Source organism: Scyliorhinus canicula, chromosome 15, assembly GCF_902713615.1.
Source record: "Scyliorhinus canicula chromosome 15, sScyCan1.1, whole genome shotgun sequence".
Lineage (NCBI taxonomy): Eukaryota > Metazoa > Chordata > Chondrichthyes > Carcharhiniformes > Scyliorhinidae > Scyliorhinus > Scyliorhinus canicula.
In genome coordinates, this window is record NC_052160.1 from 64,716,052 (window position 1) to 64,737,821 (window position 21,770).

Consider the following 21,770-nt stretch of genomic DNA (forward strand, 5'->3'; position numbering starts at 1 on the left):
TCGTTCAGTGGCCTGCATCTGCAACGCCTTGATGGCAGCACCCTGGGTGGACCGAATCTCTGACAGCCTTCTGTTAGTTTCCTGCAGAGAGCTCAGTACCTCATCCTTGAATTCTTTAAAGCAGCGCAGGAGATCAGTATGTTGCTCCTGGACCCAGAGCCTCCATTCCTCTGGAGCTCTGTCGGTGGCCATCTTGGATCCTTCCCCCGTTTTTTCTGAGGAGCTGCTGCTGTTTTTTCCCTCTTTCCACTCAGAGTTCGAGGCATGGACTGCGGGGAAAGTCATTCAGCACACCTTCCTCCACCGGGAGACGTCGAAAAATTTCCGTTTTGGGCTCTCAAAAGAGCCGAAAAGTCACTTAAAATGGGAGCTCCCAAATGTGTGGCTTCCTACTCCATCACAGCCACCATCACTGCATTTGTAATGTCCCAAATGCAACCATTTTTTGCTGCAGTGAATACTCCATCCATCATAGTCAGAAATTACCATCCAAGGCACAAGTTAGGAATGTTCAGCATAGTCTCCCCACATATGGATGAGTGCAGCTCCAACACTATACAAATCTCAAAACCCATGCATCACCTAAACCATTCACTCTTCAGTGGTAGTATGCACACCATCTGCACAATGCACTGCAGCAACTCGAATCTTCAAGCACTGTTGCAATTTTATGACCTTTACCATCTAGAAGGGCAGAAGATATATGGGAACTTGGCAGGTAGTTCCCATGTCACTGGTAGTACCCAAATCACTTCTGTCACTGGGTGAAAATTGTGGAATGGCGACCAGCTTTGCAGGTGTATCTGCTTTAAAAGTGGCTCACCAACACTTATTGAAATATCTTTTATAGGCAAGAGTTACTGAAATGAATGTTCCCAAACACGAGGACAACTCATTATGTAGGGATGCAAACAATTTTATACTAGCTTAGTGCAGGGCATTTAAAGTCAGTCAAAGTGATGAAATCATGTTTCATTAAGGATAAATGCATTAATGAAAAACTTGCCAACACTTTATTTCATTTTAAAAAAAATTCAGCTTACAAGATAGAAAAGTCAAATACAACTAGATGCTGCAAACCGAAGAGCAAAATATTCTATCACATTAACAGGACAGCAGAACTAGGTAGCTAGCACAAGATTCAATAACGAAAATGATAAAAAAAAAAAAAAAGTGTATTGTTACATTTCCACTAGACTTAGTTTTATTCCCCCCCCCCCAATTAAAAAACAAACTTCATTTGTCCTTTTAGATTTTATCGGTTACAGAATAGGAAATATTGCAATGCAAATTTTTAAGGCAAAAGATGTGACAAAGATTAAACCCAGGATAGTAAAAACACACTGGAAAGAGAGCCGGATTTAATTTCTGTTTCTGCCTTCCTCTTTGAAAAAAAACATTGGAATTGGAGTGGTATACTTAACTTGTGGCCAAGTTAGTATTTTGTGCTCTTAATTTTTGTATATACAATTATTGATAAAGGGTTGTCTCCTGCTGTATGAAACTGCCGCCAAGTCTGAATCCATGACTGAATAGTCAATGCTGACCAATAATAGAAAATGTTCTGTTAGTCACAATCAGATTTTCACAATTGAAAATCGGTTCGATTAGCCAAATGCATTTCAATTGCTTTTGCTACAGAAATAAATGCTGGAAGATTTTCCTTGCATTCATAATTTTCAGCAAGCACAAAACAGTACTTGGATTTCGTAGGTCATTGCTTAACCCCGTAGCCTAAACAGACAATGGACATCATCTTTACTGACTAGTTTAATTTTGATAAATATTTAATGACAAGATTGGTACGGCATATACTTGATGGTGGCTAATTGCAAGGAAAATAACATGGATTTGGGCAAAATAAAGCATGTCCGTTCTGGGCATCAATTGCTCAGATGTCGATCAAAAATGAGCAATTCTGTCAGGGACTTACACAAGGAGATGGATAGATTATGTTTTGCAGCCAGCTGTGTGAACTGGGATAGACCAGCCTCAATCCAGGTCCTGCTGGCTGCAGGCCCATTGAGGAAATGCTCATGATTGTCAGTCTGATTAACATGCTAGCATGGAAAAGGGTGCAGCTCACATGGAGTTGTGTTAGGGCAGTATAGGGCATGACTTAAAAAGTGCTACCCAGTCCTTCATTGGAGGATTAACATACTTAAATGGCAGTTCGAGATGAAAACTCTGAACAACAAGAATGAAAACCGATTTATAAAAGTTCTGGCTTTTGACAACTATTGAAAAGCTTCTCAAATGTAACAGCATGAATTTAGAAGCAAGCAATAAATTAACCCATTTTCAGTAATTATGTGCAAGCTTTTCATCTTTGATCATCTGACAAAAGGAAGCACAATATCAACGTGGTCGTCTTCGGGAAAAAATTTTTAAACTGAGGTTGCTGCGCTTCCAAATGGATTTCCGGCACCTATAAGATGTAAAAGAAACAGGAATGGATTTTTAAAAACCACCAGTTGTTTGGACTACTGCTTTCGGACAAATGCAATCACCCCAATGTTAGTTGTTGGGCAGAATGTATGATACTGTTCTAGTGGAAACATCAATTTTTCCTTGGTGGAATGTTGCAAATATCATTTCCTTCCCCCCCCCCATTATACATACTCTATTCTCATAAAAGGACAACCTCCTGCTCCCTGAAAATGTAAGCTGCATTTACCTTAAACAGCACTAATTGACAATGGTAATTAAAACAGTGTGTGTTAAGCCAGTACTTTCCATAAACATGCCCAAAGCACATGGACTCAATTTAATCCTATTCAAACCTTTACGGAGGTCAAATGTTCATTGTTTCAATGGCATGTGTTTGAACAAGATATTAAGCTTTTTTATTCAAGGATTTTATTCCAAATTGTGACCCTAGTAGACATTTTAGTAACCGGTTCATTTCTTGCAGCGAGCATCAACTGCCCTGGCAAAATTTAAGTCTATGGAAGTCAGGTGGTGGGAACCCTCCATATGGAGTAATATCTAGCACAAAAGATGATGGTTGGGTTTATAGGAGGCCAATTGTTTCCATCCCAGGATATCTCAAATTCCTTGGGTGGCCCAGGCCCAACCATCTTCAGCCAATGAGGTCAGAACTGATGGCTGCACAATGTTCTGCGCCATTCACAACTCTGCAGATAATGAAGCAACCCTGTCCAGATGCAGAAACACTCGAGACAAGTGGCGACGATATTTACACCACACAATGGCCAGGTAATAGCCTACAAGAGAGAATCTAGCAATCTATGATATTCACTGCTATTACCATCAATGATTCTCCCACTATCAACATACTGGGGATTACCATTGACCAGGAACCAAACTGGAATAGTCATACAAATATTGCAACCAAGCAGTGGCTGGGAATTCAGCAGCAACTAACTCACTCTCACACACCACCCCCCCCCAAAAAAACCTGTCCATCATCTATCTACAAGGCAAAAAGGGGTGTGATGGACTGAGTGCAGCTCCAACAACCCAAGTTTGAGATCATGCAGGACAAAGCAGCCCACTTGATTAACACTCCATCCACCAACCTAAACATTCACTCCTTCCACCACCGACATACAGCAGCAGGTGATGCACTGCAACTTTACAGCAGCAAATCCCATGAAAGAATTAAAAAGATAGGAATCTGTTTTGGGGGGGGGGGGGGGGGGGGAGAAAAGAGAAACAAATGTAAACTACCTGAGGGAACATTGCAGCATACAAGGCCTCAGCCTTTTCCTGCTGGAAGCATCTTGAGCAGACAAGGAACTGGCATTCTCTGAAGCCATGCTATCATCGGTTTCAAAATATAAATGGGTCTGGGAACCAGTACAGCTGGCTTCTTGTTCAGTGCTGGAACTGACTGAAATAGTGTCTTCGGTTATCTGCTCAGCTACCGTTTCATCCACCTCCTCTTCATCCTCAATATCAGATTCACCTGGCCAAAGTACAAATTTAATAGGTCAAGTCCAAGTCAGAAGATTCATCTGATAGATTTAAAACACTTATAATTGTACATGTAGACTTCGGAGTCTCTTTAATTTAGTTGCTTATTCAAGCTATTTGTTGAAATTGCACAAAAGCCACTTTACTTAATTAGAATGGCAAACATGAATGGATCCTGACCAGCAAGATCTGATAATTCATTCAAATTCTTAACATATGCTGACAGCAGTAGCCTCTCTTACTAGAATGCATTGCAACATTCAGGAATTAGAGGACATGGCTAGCCAGAAGTACAAAAGCTCTTACTATTGAGGAACAAGAAAAACAAACATGGCGAGCAGCATCTGGAGAAATGAAATGAAGGAAAAAAAAAAAAAAAAAAAAAAAACTTTGTATTGTACCCTGCTTGGTTTGGTGCATTTCAATTGTTCCTTATTTAAAAAAAAAGTTTTTGGGTTTGTTTTTTCCCCCTCAAAGTTCTTCAATTAAACTAAAAAAAGAGTTCAAACCAAAAAATAAGAACAGACTGGATTAATGTTGTCATCTGCCTATAATTCCTTCCCCGTGGGAAAAGAAAAAAATACCATCGACAGGATGCCCCAAGAGCTGGCATGTCAGCACAAGAGGCAGAACAGGTTTATCGCATAGTAAATTTACACTGCAAAATGGATGAAAGAAATGCTAACTTCCAACAGCATCATTTTCAAAAAACAGATTTTGCACTTTTGCATTTGAAGCTCAGTCCATGTCCATTCAGAAGGTCACCATTTCAGAATGCAGTCCTTCAGACTTTAACCCTTATAGTAAAGGATGATAAAAAGAATAGTCAAAAAGGATCTTAGTTTAGAAAATCAGGAAGTAGCATTAGTATGTGCAGAGATTAGGAATATCAAGGGAAGAAAATAATCCTGGAGTAGTTTATAGGCCCCTTAACTGTAGTTATACCATTGGATAGAGCATTAACAAGAAATAATTGGAGTTCAGAACAAAGGCAAAGAAATAATCATGGAGAACTTAATAGACCAGACAAAATGAACTTGGAAAAAGGCAGTCTGGAAGATTTTACAGAATGCTCATCTGGCAGCTTCCTAGAAAAACAAGACAAAGCTATTTTACATCTAGTGTGGTGCTCAGTGAAAAGTCCTTTTTGCAGAAATTGATCATTATTCAATTGAATACCACATTACATTCAAGAGCTATTAGACAAAAAATAAAATCTCAAACAAGGATCCAGTACTATATCTCCCTGTGTCTGCATGGGTTTCCTCCGGGTGCTCTGGTTTCCTCCCACAAGTCCCGAAAGACGTGCAGGTTAGGGGAATTGGAGTCTGAATTCTCCCTCTGTACCAAAACAGGCACCAGAATGTGGCAACTGAGGGCTTTTCACAGTAACTCGTTGCAGTGTTAATGTAAGCTTGTGACAATAAAGATTAATATACATTATAACTGGGTGCCAAAGGGTGCAGTCCTTGGGGCCCAACTATTTACAATCTATATTAATGACTTGGATACAGAGTTAGAAGGTTCCATAGCCAGGTTAGACAGTGAGTTGCAATGAGGAAATAAAAAAAGAGCCTTACAAATGAATATAGATAGGTTAGGTGATTGGACCAAAATGTGGCAGATGGAGTTGAACGTGGTCAGAAAAATGGAAAGGCAAATTATGGAGTCTTCAGGGTGCTCTAGTGCAGAGAGATCGGGGTGTCCTCATGCAAGAGTCGCATAAAACTAGATGCAGGTGGGTGGCACGTTAGCACAGTGGCTAGCAGAGGTCCAGGTTTGCCTCCAGCTTGGGTCACTGCAGAGTCTGCGCGTTCTCCTCATGGCGGTGTGGGTTTTCTCCGGGTGCTCCAATTTCCTCACATAATCCAAACTCGTACAAGTTAGGTGGATTGGCCATGTTAAATTGCTCTTCAAGTGTTCAAAATGTTAGCTGGGGTTACAGGGATAGGGTGGAGGTGTGGGGTGCTCTTTCCAACAGCTATGCAGACTTGATGGCTGAATGGCCTCCTTTCGCATTGCAAATTTGATGATTCCATTAGGTAATAAAGAAAAGTGAATGGAATGTTGGCATTTATAGCGGAAGGAATAAAATATGGAAGTATTTGCAACTATACAAGGCATTGAGGAGAGTGCACCTGGAGTATTTAGTCCCCTTATTTGTGGAAAGATGCAAGTGGCAATGGAGGCAGTTCAGAGGAGGTTCAGGGGTTTGTTATCTGATGAGAGAGATTGACTAGTTTAGGACTATACTCTCTATAGGGTTTAGAAGAATGAGGAGGAATCAAATTGAGGTTCCTCTTGTGGGGCATTACAGAATGAGAGGTCATAGTCAAGATAAGGGATAGCAAAGAGATGAGCCAAGTCCTCCCAAAGGGTCTCACATTTGTGGAATTTGCTACCCCAGCATGTGGTGGATGCTGGGACAGCAAGTAAATTTGAGGAGTTGACCGATTTTTAAATTAGTAATGGGTTAAGGGTTGTGGAGAAAGGGGCAGGGCGGTGGAGTTGAGGCCATGATGAGATCAACTATAATTGTACGGAACAGTGGAGCAGGCTCGAGGGGCTAAATTGCCCCCTCCTGCTCCAAGTTCTTATGTCCGATGAAGAACTATTCTGTCTAATTCCACCTTCCAACTCTTGGTTTGTAGCCCTGTAGGTAACAGCAGTTCAAGCACACATCTGGGGTGGGATTTTCCGACCCAGCAATGTGGGGGGGGGGGGGGGGGGGGGGAAGAATCACAACACCGCTCAGACGATTCTCCAGTGACCGGAGAGTCAGCAAGCACCATTGGTGCCGGCCAGAAGCGGCTCAATGCAGCCCCCACCTCCCTGGCAATTCTCCCCGTGCGATTGGCAGAGTGCCCGCCGGCACTGTTCTCATATGCCCAGCGGGAGCTCGCCGTTCATGTTGCAGGGGGTGGGGATCTGACCCCAGGGGGGCCTCCATGGTGGCCTGGCCTGCGATCAGGGCCTACCGATTGGTAGACAGGCTTATCCTGGTGGGGGCCTCTGTTCCTCCGTGCCGGGCCCCTGTAGGTCTCTGCCACATTGTGTCAGGGCCGGCACGGAGAAGGCAACATACGCACATGCACAAACTCATGCTGGCTGTGGCGCTCATGTGCGGATCCATGGCGCCTGTAATGGCAGCTAGAGCAGCGCGAGGCTCTCCAGTTCCGTGCTGACCCCATGCGGCGCAGGATCACTGATCCTAGGGGCCTGTTGACGCCGTCGTAAAATGCTCTGGCGTTTACAATGGCATCAACACTTAGCTCCAGGAACAGAGAATTCCGCTCCTGGTTTCTTGATTAATAAGGGGACTTGGGATTATGGGTAGCAGACAGGAAAATGGGGATGAGAAGCACATCAGCCATGATCAAAAATGGTGGAACAGACTCGATGGGCTGAATAGCCCAACTCTGTTCCTATATCTTATGGGATGGGATGAGAGAGAGAGAGAGAGAGAGAGAGAGAGCGCGCGAGAGAGCGTTGACAAAGACCAATTGGGTGAAAGAGATATGACGATAAAAAAATGGGTAACATTTAAAGAAACAATTCAAATGTTCAACAAAAATACCTTCTATTAAAACTAGACCCATCATAGTTTATTAGGGAAGAAGGGTTGCATATAGTGAAGTCATATGATCTGATTCTACAAAAGGAAAATGGTGTTTGACAAATTTGTAACCAAAGGATTTTTGAGAATGCAACTTCGGGCAGAGCCAGTAGATTTAACTGATTTCCGAAAGGTATTTGATGAAGTGCTATACAAAAAAAGGTTATAAGGTCTCATTCCTGGATGGAGGATCAGTTAGTGGACAGGAAGCAGAGGTTAGCTATAAATGGGAAAATTTCACATTGCCAGACTAACAACAGGACTGCAATGATCAACGTTGGGACCTAGACTACTTATAATGCATACATAAACCAGTTTTCAGGATCCTTTAAGTTAGCAGGGACAGATGGAACAGAGACCACATGGCAAACAATAGCTCCTGTCACATATATTTAAAAGTAGGAGTGGATCAGTAGCGATACACACAAAAATGGCAAGACACAGCCAAAGCTTGACATTACAGAAAGTGAAGAATAGCTCATGGGGTAACTTATTGACCCAATTGGCATTTGACTATAGTTTCTTTTTTCGGGTTTAACAAATATTGTAATGGCACCTGAAGCATAGTCGGTAACTACCCAATTCAAAGCCACTAATGTCCACCTGTACTGGATGACAAGTGCTATTCGTGAAACATATTTGAGCAAATAGAAGTATTAAAAGATAGGTGGGCCTTAGTCACATCGAACATGCAACAATAACACACCCAAACAAGACAGCAACCTTGGTCCATCAAGCCCACCTAAATCGAGCATGCCTTGGTGCACGTTTGATAACCCTGAAACCCATTTGACAGTAAGAAACAAGAACGTTTCTGGTTCTCTCATGACAGTGCTTTGTAATGCACTTGTATATTATATGCAATATTAATGTTAACCCTAACCAGACTCGACTGTACCGATTACTATTAGGCCGTTAGCAAATCATGATCATAACCTACAAATTCAATAGCAGTTTCTCTGCACACACCCATCCCACCATTCCCAACTTACCTTCATCATCTGCTGGTTGCCCATCGCCATTTTCTATGTCACTCGAGTTCCAGGAATACTGGCTTTCATTTTCACTAAGCTCTGCATCCAATGTGTTGCTGTCATCTTCTTGGTCTTCAGCAATCAAGTCTTCACTTTCTGAAAGACAGAAATATCTCCAGTCATATTTTTCTATTGTACCATCTTTTCAAAAGATGGTGTCTTTTTACTGGCTGTTGAGAGCATTGAACAGGAACGGTCAGTCGTAGTTCAGAACAAACGCAAGTGCTCTCACATGAATTGGGTAAGTGGCCCAAGGAAACTTTTATCTTCACTCAAACAAGTTCAACTGCAGCTCTGAGACCCGGTTAAGAATCACAGCATAGGCTTGAATCAGCTGCCAATTAAAACTTCTACCCAAGTTTCTGGCTTAGTCGGTTTACAGTGAAAGCACTCTCTCCCATCCAAAATGTTGTCCCTCAAAACAAAAACCTTTGATTTCAGGATGTGGGAGACATCAACTTGCCCAAAAGTCCTTTCCCCAAGTGATTGTTGCACAGCCAAGTGGTTGCAAGCACATTTCTAGGGCATTAAGAGTAAATGGGCAAAACTGGATAAGGATGGCAGGTTCACTTCACTGAAGGGTATTACTGGCTTTTATGAAAAGGCAGAGTCATGGTCCCAGCCTTATTTAACTCAGTTGCCCAACTAGTCAGTATGCCAACATTTACTATGTAGTCTGGCAAATGAAAAAAGGATTTCTGCAATTTCAATCAGCGGCTTTTCATTAGCTTACATAGTATCTTGTTCAGCCCAGTTGGAACACTTGACAATTCAAGTGCCATTGTGCATGGGAAGACCATTCTAATTTAGTTACTCTGCAGTGGCTTTGGGATTTTAAGTACATACACCCTTATAGTGAATTAAAAACTAGGCCACTGCTTGGAGAACAATGTTGGAGTCTCGAAGTCTTTCTACAAGATTCTGCGATAAATCACTCAAGTTGGGTCAGATTTCAATTTCATATCTGCGACCCGATGTTGCTTCGATTCCTGCAACTTTACCCACAAGAGACCAATTAATTTTGTGTGGAGCAGTGAATACTCACCATCATCTTCATAGACAGTAGGGTCGGGAAACTGAAAGTGATGATCGCCAGAGTCAAAATTCTGAAAAATTCCTTCAACTAGCTTCAGGTGACGCTGCATCCTACGCAAGCGGCTTTCGAGAACAGCTATCTTTTCCATGCATCGTCTCTTTATGTCCCTGTAACAGTTGTGCTCCTCCAGTTGATTCTGGGTAAGCTGGACTCCACATCCCATTCTGCATGGCTGGCTCCAGTGCTCACAAACTTGCTCGTGAGCAGCAAGGTTCTTCTGAAAGACTTCGGTGGCACAGGCTTCGTACTTGCATTTTACCATCCTAAATTCACAAGCAGTTTTATGGTGCAGGAATTGTTCAAGTGGAAATGTCTCCTGGCAGCCGTAGACTTGGTTTTCACACTATTGTAGGAGCAAAGAGCTGTTATCATTTAAACAGGGGAAATATTAATTTTATTCTAACAAAGCCAGTATAATAATTAACAGGTCACAGGTCTTGGATGAGATACTAATACAGAAAAAATTAAGCAGCATATTAGAACTAATCCTAAAACAATAAGAGGACAATGATTTAGCTGGAACTGCTCAGTAGGTCAGGCAGCATCTGTAGAGAGAAAAACAGACCCGTCACCAGAACGGAGATAGAAATTGGAAACGCAATAAGTTTTAAGCAGGTGAAATGAGGTAGGGTGGAAAAATAAATGGGAAGTTTGTGATAGGACAGACAGGAGACATTAAAACAATGACAGGACAGTTGGGGGTGCAAGCCAAAAGGGAATGGTAATGGGATAAGTAGGGAAAATAAAAAAGATGCCACCAGGTGTGATGGCAGACTGATGAACTGTCATCCAAAAGAGAAAAATCCCAAGGAAATAAAATGGGGGCAGAGATTAGTCTGAAATTGATGAACTCTATATTAGAAGGATGCAAAAAGTGTTTGATCAAAAGTTGAGCTGATTTGGAAAATTGCTGGAAGACGCAGTCAGCACAGGAAGAGGCAGAAAATTAAAAACAGGAGGCAACTAGACATTTGGGGTCACACTTACAAACTGAACAAAGTTATTTTGCAAAAAGGCCACCCAATCAGTGTTTGGTTTTCCCAATTTAGAGCAGACAACATTGTGAGCAGCAAATACAGGATATTAAATTGGAAGAACACATATCAATGGTTAATTTGGAAGGAGTGTTTGGGGCTGTAGATGGGGAGAAGTAGGTGGAAGGGCAGGTCTTACAGGTCTTGAGCTACAGGGACAGATCCTGGGTGAAGGAGAGGGGTTGGGTGATTGGCAAGCAGGCCAGGGTGTTCTGGAGGGAACAGTCCCCATGGAACACAAAGGAGAAAGGCTGATGCATTTGGCAGTGATATCATGCAGGAAGAAATGAAAATCACTTATTGTCACAAGTAGGCTTCAAATGAAGTTACTGTGAAAAGCCCCTAGTCGCCACATTCCGGCACCTGTTCGGAGAGGCTGGTACGGGAAGAGACAGGAATGGTAGAGAATGATGGGTTAAATATAGAGTTAGAGGCAAAAGGTGGGGACGCATGATCAAGGGGCCTGGATCCCCACCCTAGGAGCCCGAAACCAACCCCCCCCCCCCCCCCACTGACTAATTAAAGGCCTAAATTGGTGACAGGGTGGGAAGGAATCCAGGGTTCCCATCCAGATTCCCTACCTGAATAAATGGCACCCTCGTTTCTAAGAAGTTGCATTTATATGACACTTTCATATGCCAGCCATCGTAACTGTTGTAATACAAGGAACAATGATAAATTGCTTACTTTAAAGAGAGGGGGCAGAGAAAACGAGGAACATACACCAGCATGGCACGTCCTCTACTACTACTACAACAACAAAGTGTCAGTTTGTGCGCTCAGGTAAGAGGAAAGCTAAAAGGCGAGAAACAAGTAGGGAGATGACAACCAAGCTGTGATGTGAAATGCACAGTTTGATGGAAAGATTCAAACCTCACTTTTCAAAATGGAATTGGACACATTTATTTATTATTTCGTTAGGATGTGGGCACTGCTGAAAAGACAACATTTGTTGCCTTGAACTCAATGACTTGCTTGGTCATTTCAGAGGGCAGTTAAGAGTCAACTGCATTACTGTGGGTCTTGAGGCAAGAACAGGCAAGGACAGTAGTGTCCTTCCCTAAAGGACATTTGCGAAGCAGGTAGGTTTTTTTTTGAAAAAAAAAGTTTCATAGACAACCATTGTCTTCTAATTGCAGATTTTACATTCAATATATTAACTAAATTTCAATTCCTTCAGCTGCCGGGTGGCACGATTCAAACACCATGTTCCCAGAGCATTATCTGGGTTACTAGTCCAGTGACTGTACCACTACACCACCATTTCTCCCCTTAAGGAAAACTTTGTGGGAGTGGTTAGGCAAAAGCAAGGAGGGATCACAAATTGGATAATACTTTCAAAGAGCTGCTACATGCATGAAAGGCCAAATGACCTCCTTCTGTGCTGCTACATTCTATGATGTGGAGATGCCGGCGTTGGACTGGGGTGAGCACAGTAAGAAGTCTTACAACACCAGGTTAAAGTCCAACAGGTTTGTTTCAAACACGAGCTTTCAGAGCGCAGCTCCTTCCTCAGGTGAATGGCGAGGTATGTTCCAGAAACATTTATATAGACAAAGTCAGAGATGCTGGACAATACCTGCAAATGCTCGCATTCCAAGCAATCAAATCATTACAGATCCAGGGAGAGGGATAATCACAGGTTAAAGAGGTGTGAATTGTCTCAAGCCAGAACAGTTGGTGGGATTTTGTCCAGCCAGATGGTGGGGGGGGGGGGGGGGGGGGGGTGGATGTAATGCGACATGATCCCTGCTGAGGCCACACTCATGCGTGCGGAACTTAGCTACAAGTTTTTGCTCAGCAATTCTGCGTTGTCGCGTGTCTTGCCAAGGTCATCCCCACACCCCCACTACTGGCCTTCAAACAACCACGCAACCTCAAACAAACCATTGTTTGCAGCAAATTACCCAGCCTTCAGAACAGCGACCACAACACCACACAACCCTGCCAGGGCAATCTCTGCAAGACATGCCAGATCATCGACTTGGATACTACCATTACACGTGGTAACACCACCCACCAGGTACGCGGCACATATTCGTGCGACTCGACCAATGTAGTCTACCTCTTACGCTGCAGGAAAGGATGTCCTGAAGCGTGGTACATTGGCGAGACCATACAGACACTGCGACAACGAATGAACGGGCATCGTGCGACAATCACCAGGCAGGAATGTTCCCTTCCAGTCGGGGAACACTTCAGCAGTCAAGGGCATTCAGCCTCTGATCTCCGGGTAAGTGTTCTCCAAGGCGGTCTTCAGGACACGTGACAACACAGAATTGCCGAGCAAAAACTTATAGCTAAATTCCGCACGCATGAGTGTGGCCTCAACCGGGATCTTGGATTCATGTCGCATTACATCCACCCCCCACCATCTGGCCTGGACTTGCAAAATCCCACCAACTGTTCTGGCTTGAGACAATTTACACCTCTTTAACCTGTGATTATCCCTCTCCCTGGATCTGCAATGATTTGATTACCTGCAAATGCTCGCATTCCCAGCATTGTCCAGCATCTCTGACTTTGTCTATATAAATGTTTCCGGAACATACCTCGCCATTCACCCGAGGAAGGAGCTGCGCTCCGAAAGCTCGTGTTTGAAACAAACCTGTTGGACTTTAACCTGGTGTTGTAAGACTTCTTACTGTGCTACATTCTATGATATGCTTTTGAAAGAGCACCAATTGCAGTCTGAAAGGGTTAGGATTGCTTTCCAAATAAAAGAGACAATCTGAAGACCTGTTCTTAACCCTTATGGTGCAAACCAAACTGATAGCAGAATACCAAGTTTCTTACTTGCACCCCCTACCCGATGGCAAATTTCCTCAGCATTTTCACCACTGCAGAGTTGAGAAACAGAGGAGAAATCATAGGACAAAAACCAATTACAGTGCTGTGCACTGGGCTGCCTTCAATTGGGTCAGATTTTAAGCTTAAGCACGTGTAAATTTAATGCTCATAGTTTACCTTCATGATCAACCGATCAATCATGTTGTGGATCATCGGTAGCACAGATCGAGCCACACTTCGCACCTTCTTCCTGCAATAAGGACATTCCTGCTTCCTGAAGAGAATTGTATTACATTAAGCAAAATAAACATTTACCAGTTGACCCACAGATAGCCCATTATTCCACAGGACACCTAGAACTATTATATAATTTGCAAACCATTTGTTTGGATTGTTTTATATATGAGGCACAAAATTCAGTTAACACCAAGTCTTGTAAAATACATTCTAACGCATGCTACTAATGTACTACAGTCCTCACCCAATCTTAGTTATTTTACATGGCAAAAAAGAAATCTTGCCTCCTCCATCCATTTATCCTTCTCATTCTCTCTCCCCTCAGACAGATGCTACATTTAGGAAATGGAATAAGCAAAACTGCCTCTTCCAGCTAGACAGTTCCTATTTGAGAATTATTATACTAATTCATTTGTAAGGATAAACAAACTGTACCTAGTTGTGTCTAATGCAGCACTTACTGCTTAGCAATAAACCAAAGACAACTTATTATCCCATGCCCCAAGGCTGGAAGCAAAGTTGAAGAGTATGTTGGGGCAGCACAGTGGTTAGCACTGCTACTTCACAGCACCAGGGACCCAGGTTCAATCCCAACCTTGGGAGACTGGAGTTTGCACATTCTCCCACTGTGTGGGTTTCCTGCCAGTGTCTGTGGGTTGCTTCCAGGTGCTCTAGTTTCCTCCCACAGTTAGGTGCAGGTTTGGTGGATTGGCTATGCTAAATTGCTCCTCCAAGGGTTCAAAAGATGTGGTTAGGTGGGGGTTACAGGGATAGGGTGGGCCTAGGTAGGGTGCTCTTCCAGAGGGTCAGTACAGACTCAAATGGGCAGAATGGCCTTCTTCTGCAGTGTAGGGATTCTATGATTGCTTCTCCTTCCAAACCCGTTCTCTCCAAATCAGCAAATTTAGGGAAGCATGCCATACTAACAGGAGCTTACACTCTGCATCATAAACATCTAAGGGGCTGGAGAGAATACTCATACAGGCGATTTAGATTTACTTTAAAACCATTAAATTGTATGGGGGGGGGGGGGGGGAAATGCTCAAGAAAGGAAATGGAAGATGCGTATCTACTGGAAAAAAGACAATTTCCTATTAATATGTGATTTACTGTTAAATGTTGATGAGGGGAACTGCACAACTTAGAAGAGTATTATTTGACCTTGAATCCAAATCCAATCAGATATGAAATAATTCTCCCACCTCCTGAATGGAACAATCCAGAATCTGATTCTAGTAGATAAGACCATAGCACAGAGCTTTCAAAGAAGCTGCAAAGACCGTTTTCAATACGGATCTCATGCTTATATTCTTCAGTGGATTACACCATAGATATTGTCCAAAGTACAGAGAAAAGCACCGTGCATCATGTTGGAGTTGATGGATGTGCCAAAGTCTAAAAATATTCCACTGTGGAAGTCGTACATGGATTAAAACCCCAAAAGTAATATTTTTAGGATGATTCCATTTTGAACTGTTTTGTTTGTGGGGTGGATGCAAGAAAGGAAAGATGTTTAAATACAAAACGGCCCCACAAATACCAGCAGTTTTCTATTTGACTGCAAACTCACAGCAAGTATCTTATAACACAACTCAGTGTACTCTTAAAAAGCAGCTTCTGAAAATATTTCTAGATATTTCAATTAAATTAATATAAATGCAAGATGCATCGAAGTTCAGCAATAGAAACTTTAGTGAAAACAGTATTTCATTATTTTCAACCAAAGTTTATAACAAACCCCCACTTTCAAAAGTTTCAAAAACAGAATTTCATACAGAAGTCTCTAGTTACAACTTTACACCCCATTGGAATACATTAGGAACTGTGCATATATTTTTTTTTTTAAATAGCAAGAAGTCTTTACTCTGTAAGCCACTTCGTGATGCAGCTTTTGCAGAAGACGTGCTGGCAGCCAAGTTCCATAGGATGTTTGAGCACACCATGACAGATGGTACAGATGAATTCAGGGTCAGGGGCATTTTCAAACAGCTCAATATCGTATCCAGAATCCTGAATCAAGAAATACACAATGAAAATTTGAATTTCACATTTCATTCCAACTTGTAGTCGTCGGAAAAGGAAGGCAAGGAAAATAACAATTCCCCCCACCCCCTTCAATAGGAGACGGAAAAATGTTGAAATTGCAATCTCACAAATACATCAATTGTCAGGAAATTGGTTGCTTCTGGCGGTTCACCTCCAATAACACTAAATGAAGATTCCTCAATATGGATCAATTGCTCTTTCTCAATACCATTTTCCTCAGGTGTGCAATTTGATGAGCCCTGAATGGAATTTTTTTTGCTTTGTAAAAATTGTGCAAACAAGATTGGGGCCATTTTGAAGATATACAGGAGGGCGGGGAGTGAACCGGAGCAATATTCTTAAAATGACATTGCTGCAAGCGAAAAGGATACGTAGAACTTGTTAAATAATTACTATGATTGTATACCATGGAGGAAGAGGTCAGCACACTTGACATTCGAAGGGACATGAATATTGACTTAGGCACTCATTACCACAGCATAATAACAGCAGGCACCCACCTCAGGATTTTGAAGGAAGTGGTGAGAACATTGCAAATGTGAGAATGATAATATTCAAAAAATTCTCAGTTCAGGAGCTACTACTTCATGGTGCAGATCACTTTACTATTTTTTTTATAAAAAGAGAGAAGAAACCAGGTAGCCTAAATGATTAGAGTCTATAAATTAATTTTCAGCTGGTTAGAGAACCAGTGTGGATTTATAATAGGCAGGTCAAATCTGATGAATCGTACTGATTCTTTTTTTTAAAAAAAAAGAAGAGCTGACAGTTGTCAAGGGAATGTTTATGGGTATTATTTATATAGACTTCTAGAAGGCATTTGATAAGGTCCCTCATAAGGGTCTGTAACTAAAGTTTAAGATAAATTATTGGCCTAGTGAGGAAACTGGCTGAGCAATAGGAGAGACAATGGACAGTATGTGATTAGTGGTGTTTCACATGCACCTCTATTGAGCCTCAACTGGTCATTAACTGCTTTGATGATGAGAAATATTTCAAAATCCAAGCTGCCCTGAGGAATTCACCACAATGATTTAACAATTCCAAGCCGGCATGCTCACACATGTCCTGGATGATGGATAATCTTCTAACCCAGTGCTTCCCAAACATTTTCCCACTGCGATGCCATTTTGATTCTTTTAACTTTGCCGATCACAGAGTGCAAGGAGAGAAAGTGGTGTGCGCTTGGGTAGGGGAGTTAAGAGTGAGTCGGGAGGGTGGAAGTGGGTTGGGGGGTTGAGATGTGACACCATTTTGAAGGCTGAACTGATCCCTAGCAACCAGAAAAAGGAGAATTTCTCCACCTTTCCCAAGGCAATTAATTAAGCAACTAATTAGTTCAGTAGCAAGCTTAGAAGTAATGTACCAAGCTGCCCCAGGAAAGCCCTATTTTCTGCACATGGTTTCAGTCCATGACCTATGAAGCAGTTATCTCAGCAGTACACGTTCTGGGGCCATCTGTATTGATGAGACACATGCAGGAATTGTCAAAGCAAGTGTAGCCTTTGGCAGAATTAACATCAGAGTGGGAATTAACAGGAATAAGTCTGCCTACCAAACAATAGTCTGGTCCACTTTATTCTACACATGAAACTTGGACTTGTATCAGCATCATGGCAAGAAGCTCAATTCAGAAGTTTCTGAAGATCAGATGGTAGGATGAAAATATCTGAGGTGCTCACCTGAGCTGGCATTGCCAAGCACCCACATCATGTGATACAGTCACAGCTGAGCTGGACTGAGTCACGTAGCCAGAACCAAAAACAACATTTTCCAAATTGTAGCATAATTTTTAAAATCGAGCTACAACTCTAAAAAGCTCTGGTTAGGTAACACCTGGAGTGCTGTGTTCAGTGATGGGGTGCCACACCTTAGGTAGGATAAACTGGCTACGGAGCAAAATAGATTGATCAGAGACTCCAGGGTGTTAAATTACCAAGGAGAGTTTACACAAACAAGCATTGTATTCTGAGGTTATCTTATCAAAACTTAAGATTGCTAGTTGGGGAGTCTAGGCCTAGGGAACATGGTCTAAAAGTGAGATCTCACAGAATGATGGAATAAGCTTCAATCACTAAATAGCCTACTCTGTTCTAATGTTCTCCCTCTAGGGCAACACAGTGGTTAGCACTGCTGCCTCTGCACTAAGGTCCCAGGTTCGATCCCGACCCGGGGTCACTGTCAGTGTGGAGTTTGCACATTCTCCCATGCTTGCGTGGGTTTTGCCCCCACAACCCAAAAGATGTGCAGGTAGTTGGATTGGACACAGTAAATTGCCCCTTAATTTAAAATTTGTTTTTGTTTTTAAATGTTCTCCCTCCAGAGCCACCCAGACATGGACACTGCCTTAGAAGAGTCAGGAAGCCAGAATGACCTTTCTTACAGGCTGAGCGTACTTAGCCCCCTACTCTACTCCTTGTACACACACACACACACACACACAACTGCGCGGCAAAATTTGGTTCCAACTCCATCTACAAGTTGGCTGATGCTACGACCATAGTGGGCCGGATCTCAAATAACAATGAGTCAGAATACAGGAGGGAGATTGAGAACCTAGTGGAGTGGTGCAGCGACAACAATCTCTCCCTCAATGCCAGCAAAACTAAAGAGCTGGTCATTGACTTCAGGAAGCAAAGTACTATACACACCCCTGTCAGCATCAACAGGACTGAGGTGGAGATGGTTAGCAGTTTCAAATTCCTAGGGGTGTACATCTCCAAAAAAATCTGTCCTGGTCCACCCACATTGACACTACCACCAAGGAAACACAACAGCACCTATACTTCCTCAGGAAACTAAGGAAATTTGGCATGGCCACATTAACCCTTACCAACGTTTGCAGATGCACCATAGAAAGCATCCTATCTGGCTGTATCATAGCCTGGTATGGTAACTGCTCGGCCCAGGACCGCAAGAAACTTCAGAGCGTCGTGAGCACAGCCCAGTCCATCACAAACCTGCCTCCCATCCATGGACTCCATCTACACCTCCCACTGCCTGGGGAAAGCGGGCAGCATAATCAAAGTTCCCTCCCATCGGGCTTACTCACTCTTCCAACTTCTTCCATCGGGCAAGAGATACAGAAGTCTGAGAACAGGCACGAACAGACTCAAACAGCTTCTTCCCTGCTGTTACCAGACTCCTAAATGAACCCAACGTGGACTGACCTCATTAACACTACACCCTGTATGCTTCATCCAATGCCAGTGCTTATAGTAGTTACATTGTATACCTTGTGTTGACCCATTATGTATTTTCTTTTATTCCCTTTTCTTCCCATGTACTTAATGATCTGTTGAGCTGCTCGCAGAAAAATACTTCTCTATATCTCGGTACACATGACAAAACAAAATCCAATCCAAGCTCATCCCCCATCGGCAAGCAAACCATGACACCTCTTAATAAGAGTTACCAACCAGTGTTGGTGATCCTTGTAGACTACTTTGGTGCATTCCTCATCATGGAGAGGTGCACAATTTTGCAGTAGGAACATTTAGCAATGAGGAAGTTCTGAGGTCATTGGCAAAGCTGGGTTGAGATGCTAGAATCACAATGGGAAAGTGATTCGCTGGAGCAAGCTGGAGTCCTGGCTGGAGCGAGCTGGAATCCAATTGTAGGCAACAGATAATAACTACGCACAGTTCAATGACTTGTCAAGTTGTTTTCTGCCAACCCATCATCTACCAACAATCAAACCAAAACAGCAATCAAACCATTTTGCAATCGACACTTGGATTTTAGCATTTCGGCCATAAAGCACCAGGGACTCAGGTTAAATTCCAATCTTGGGTGACTTGTGGTGTTTGCACATTCTCCCAGTGTTTCCATAGATTTCCTTCAAGTGTTCTGATTTCCTCCCACAGTACAGTAGGGTAGATTGGCCATGTTAAAATTGCCCCTTAGTGTCCAAAGGTGCGTAGGTTAGGTGGGGGTTACAGGGCTAGGACAGGGTCTGAGGTAGGTTAGGTGGGGTTACAGGGCTAGGACAGGGTCAGAGGAAGGATGCTCTTTCAGAGCATCAGTGTAGACTCTGGCAAATGACCTCCTTCTGCACTGTAGGGATTTGAAGGTTTTGCTCCTACCAGTGATCAATGTCTGTCAGAGCTGTGGCAGGGCCATGTGGGAAAGTTAACTTTCCTTCCATTGCTCAAATTTATTCTTGGTAATTAATAAAAGGCACATGATTTCAGTGTGACTGGTTGGGAACAAACTTAAGATGCAACAGAAACAAAATGGCAGGCAGTTAAAAAAAAAGCAGAGCTAAAGGAGCAGAATGGTAGATCAGTTATTTCAACAGGTTTGCTCAGGCTGAACGTTCAGTCCTTATTCCTGTTGAAAACATACCCAAATTCAAGAGATTTTGGAAATGCTGAAGGATTGAGTTCTGAAACTGATGCCTATAAAGCACATCCCTTATCCCAAAGGGTACAAATCCACTCCAAGAGCACGAATCATTCACATGCATATTCAGAGTAGATTTGGACCAAATCGCATATTCAAATTCAAAAATTGATACAAGAACGGGAAAATCTGGCAGATCCCCAATACACTGCTCGTGGTTACCCTAGTGGGGGGAGGGGGGGGGGTCTAAAGAAGTAACATTGAGCTTTCTCTGGGCACACCAGTAAAAGGCACCTCATGTGAACAGTCCAAAGGAGGCAAATCAAGAGTTCCTTATAATTCCAGGGGACACATTCGAATTTGTAACACAAAATAGTGAGAGGGGGAAACAGAGAGCATGACAATCTGTAATTTTCTACCCCTCAAGTTAACAAAATCAAAATCTTACCCGACTACTTACCCTCAATAACTGCCTTTGAAAAAGTTTTTGCTTTGGAACACTTAGAAATTGAAGCTTATGCAAATGGAAGGAGTCTTCCATGTGTCAAAACACCAGGCCTCACGCGGTTTTTAAAAAACCCTTTACAGACCTTGCTTTAAGTTCCCCCCAAAAGGTAACATTGGGAGGGGCAGAAAGTTACTCAGTATCGAGCAAAAAGGGGCAGGGAGGCATGACTTTGAATGATTAACAGGCTAGACATATCGATTGTTGGTGCAACTTATTCTACAGAATTGTACCTGCGACTCTTCTCCACTCCCCTCCATGTTGCTCCACATTCAGTCACCGTGTATCAAACAGCCACTTGCAAATATATCCTTTTTCCTCCCGCCCAATCGGATGGTCACGCCCCAACCTCCAATCACATCTCGGACTGTCAGGTGGGATCTGCTGCAAAACTCCACCCAACAAAGCTCTGCCTCCGGACACTTTACCATCCCGTTGTGACGCTGACCCTGGAGGGTGTGCTTTGTGCTGTCTATCAAAAGTAAGCACAATACAGAAGGCCATGGAGTGCACTGAAATGATAATGGATGAATGGGAATTTGGTTCCAAACAGCAGAGTTGAATAGGCCTGCAGTGAATGCCCTGCACTGTGTGGATTGCACTGGAAACATAGTGCAGTGAAAGGCACTTTTGAAAAAAGAATAAGCGCTTCTTATTTAAAATCAGTCCTCATCTTCATTGGAATGTAGGGACAAGTGGCTCGGTGGCACAGTAGTTAGCACTGCTGCCTCACAGTGTCAGGGACCTGGGTTCAATTCTGGCCTTGGGTCACTGTCTGTGGGAGTTTGCCCTTTCTCCCCGTGTTCCATGGGTTTCCTCCGGATATTCTGGTTTCTTCCCACAGTCCAAAGGTGTGCATGTTAGGTGGGGTAATGGGGATAGGGCAGGGGAGTGTACCGAGGTGGGGTGCTCTTTCAGAGGGTGTATGCTTGATGGGTTGAATGGCCTCTTTCTACACTGCAGGGATTCCATAAATTCAACCCATGGAGCCTGTTCATTATTCAATTAGATCCTGACAGATCTGTATCTTACCTGCCTTGGTTCTTTAATAACATCCGTCAATCTCCGTTTTTACATTTTCAATTGACCCAGCCTCAACAGCTTTTTGGGCGAGAACCATAGAAAACCT

General features: G+C 42.9%; 1 protein-coding gene across 1 annotated transcript; it reads right to left on the minus strand.

Moving 5' to 3' along the window:
* Positions 1-1,240: 1,240 nt before the first annotated feature.
* On the minus strand, positions 1,241-21,049 carry rnf151 (ring finger protein 151). Its single transcript, XM_038820891.1, has 7 exons — positions 20,875-21,049; positions 15,611-15,756; positions 13,687-13,783; positions 9,635-10,028; positions 8,548-8,685; positions 3,694-3,931; positions 1,241-2,428 (listed from the first exon to the last, which is right to left on the minus strand). The coding sequence occupies exons 1-7, from the start codon at positions 20,911-20,913 to the stop codon at positions 2,359-2,361; spliced, it is 1,122 nt and encodes a 373-aa protein (XP_038676819.1). The 5' UTR covers positions 20,914-21,049; the 3' UTR covers positions 1,241-2,358.
* Between the last annotated feature and the right edge of the window lie 721 nt (positions 21,050-21,770).

Coding starts and splice junctions, on each gene's coding strand:
- rnf151 (XM_038820891.1), bottom strand. CDS start 20,913: ATGTGGAGCAACATGGAGGGGAGTGGAGAAGAGTCGCAG. Junction 3,932..8,547: donor GCAACCAGCAGATGATGAAG/GTAAGTTGGGAA, acceptor TACTTTGGCCAG/GTGAATCTGATATTGAGGAT. Junction 2,429..3,693: donor ATGCTGCAATGTTCCCTCAG/GTAGTTTACATT, acceptor TACATCTTATAG/GTGCCGGAAATCCATTTGGA.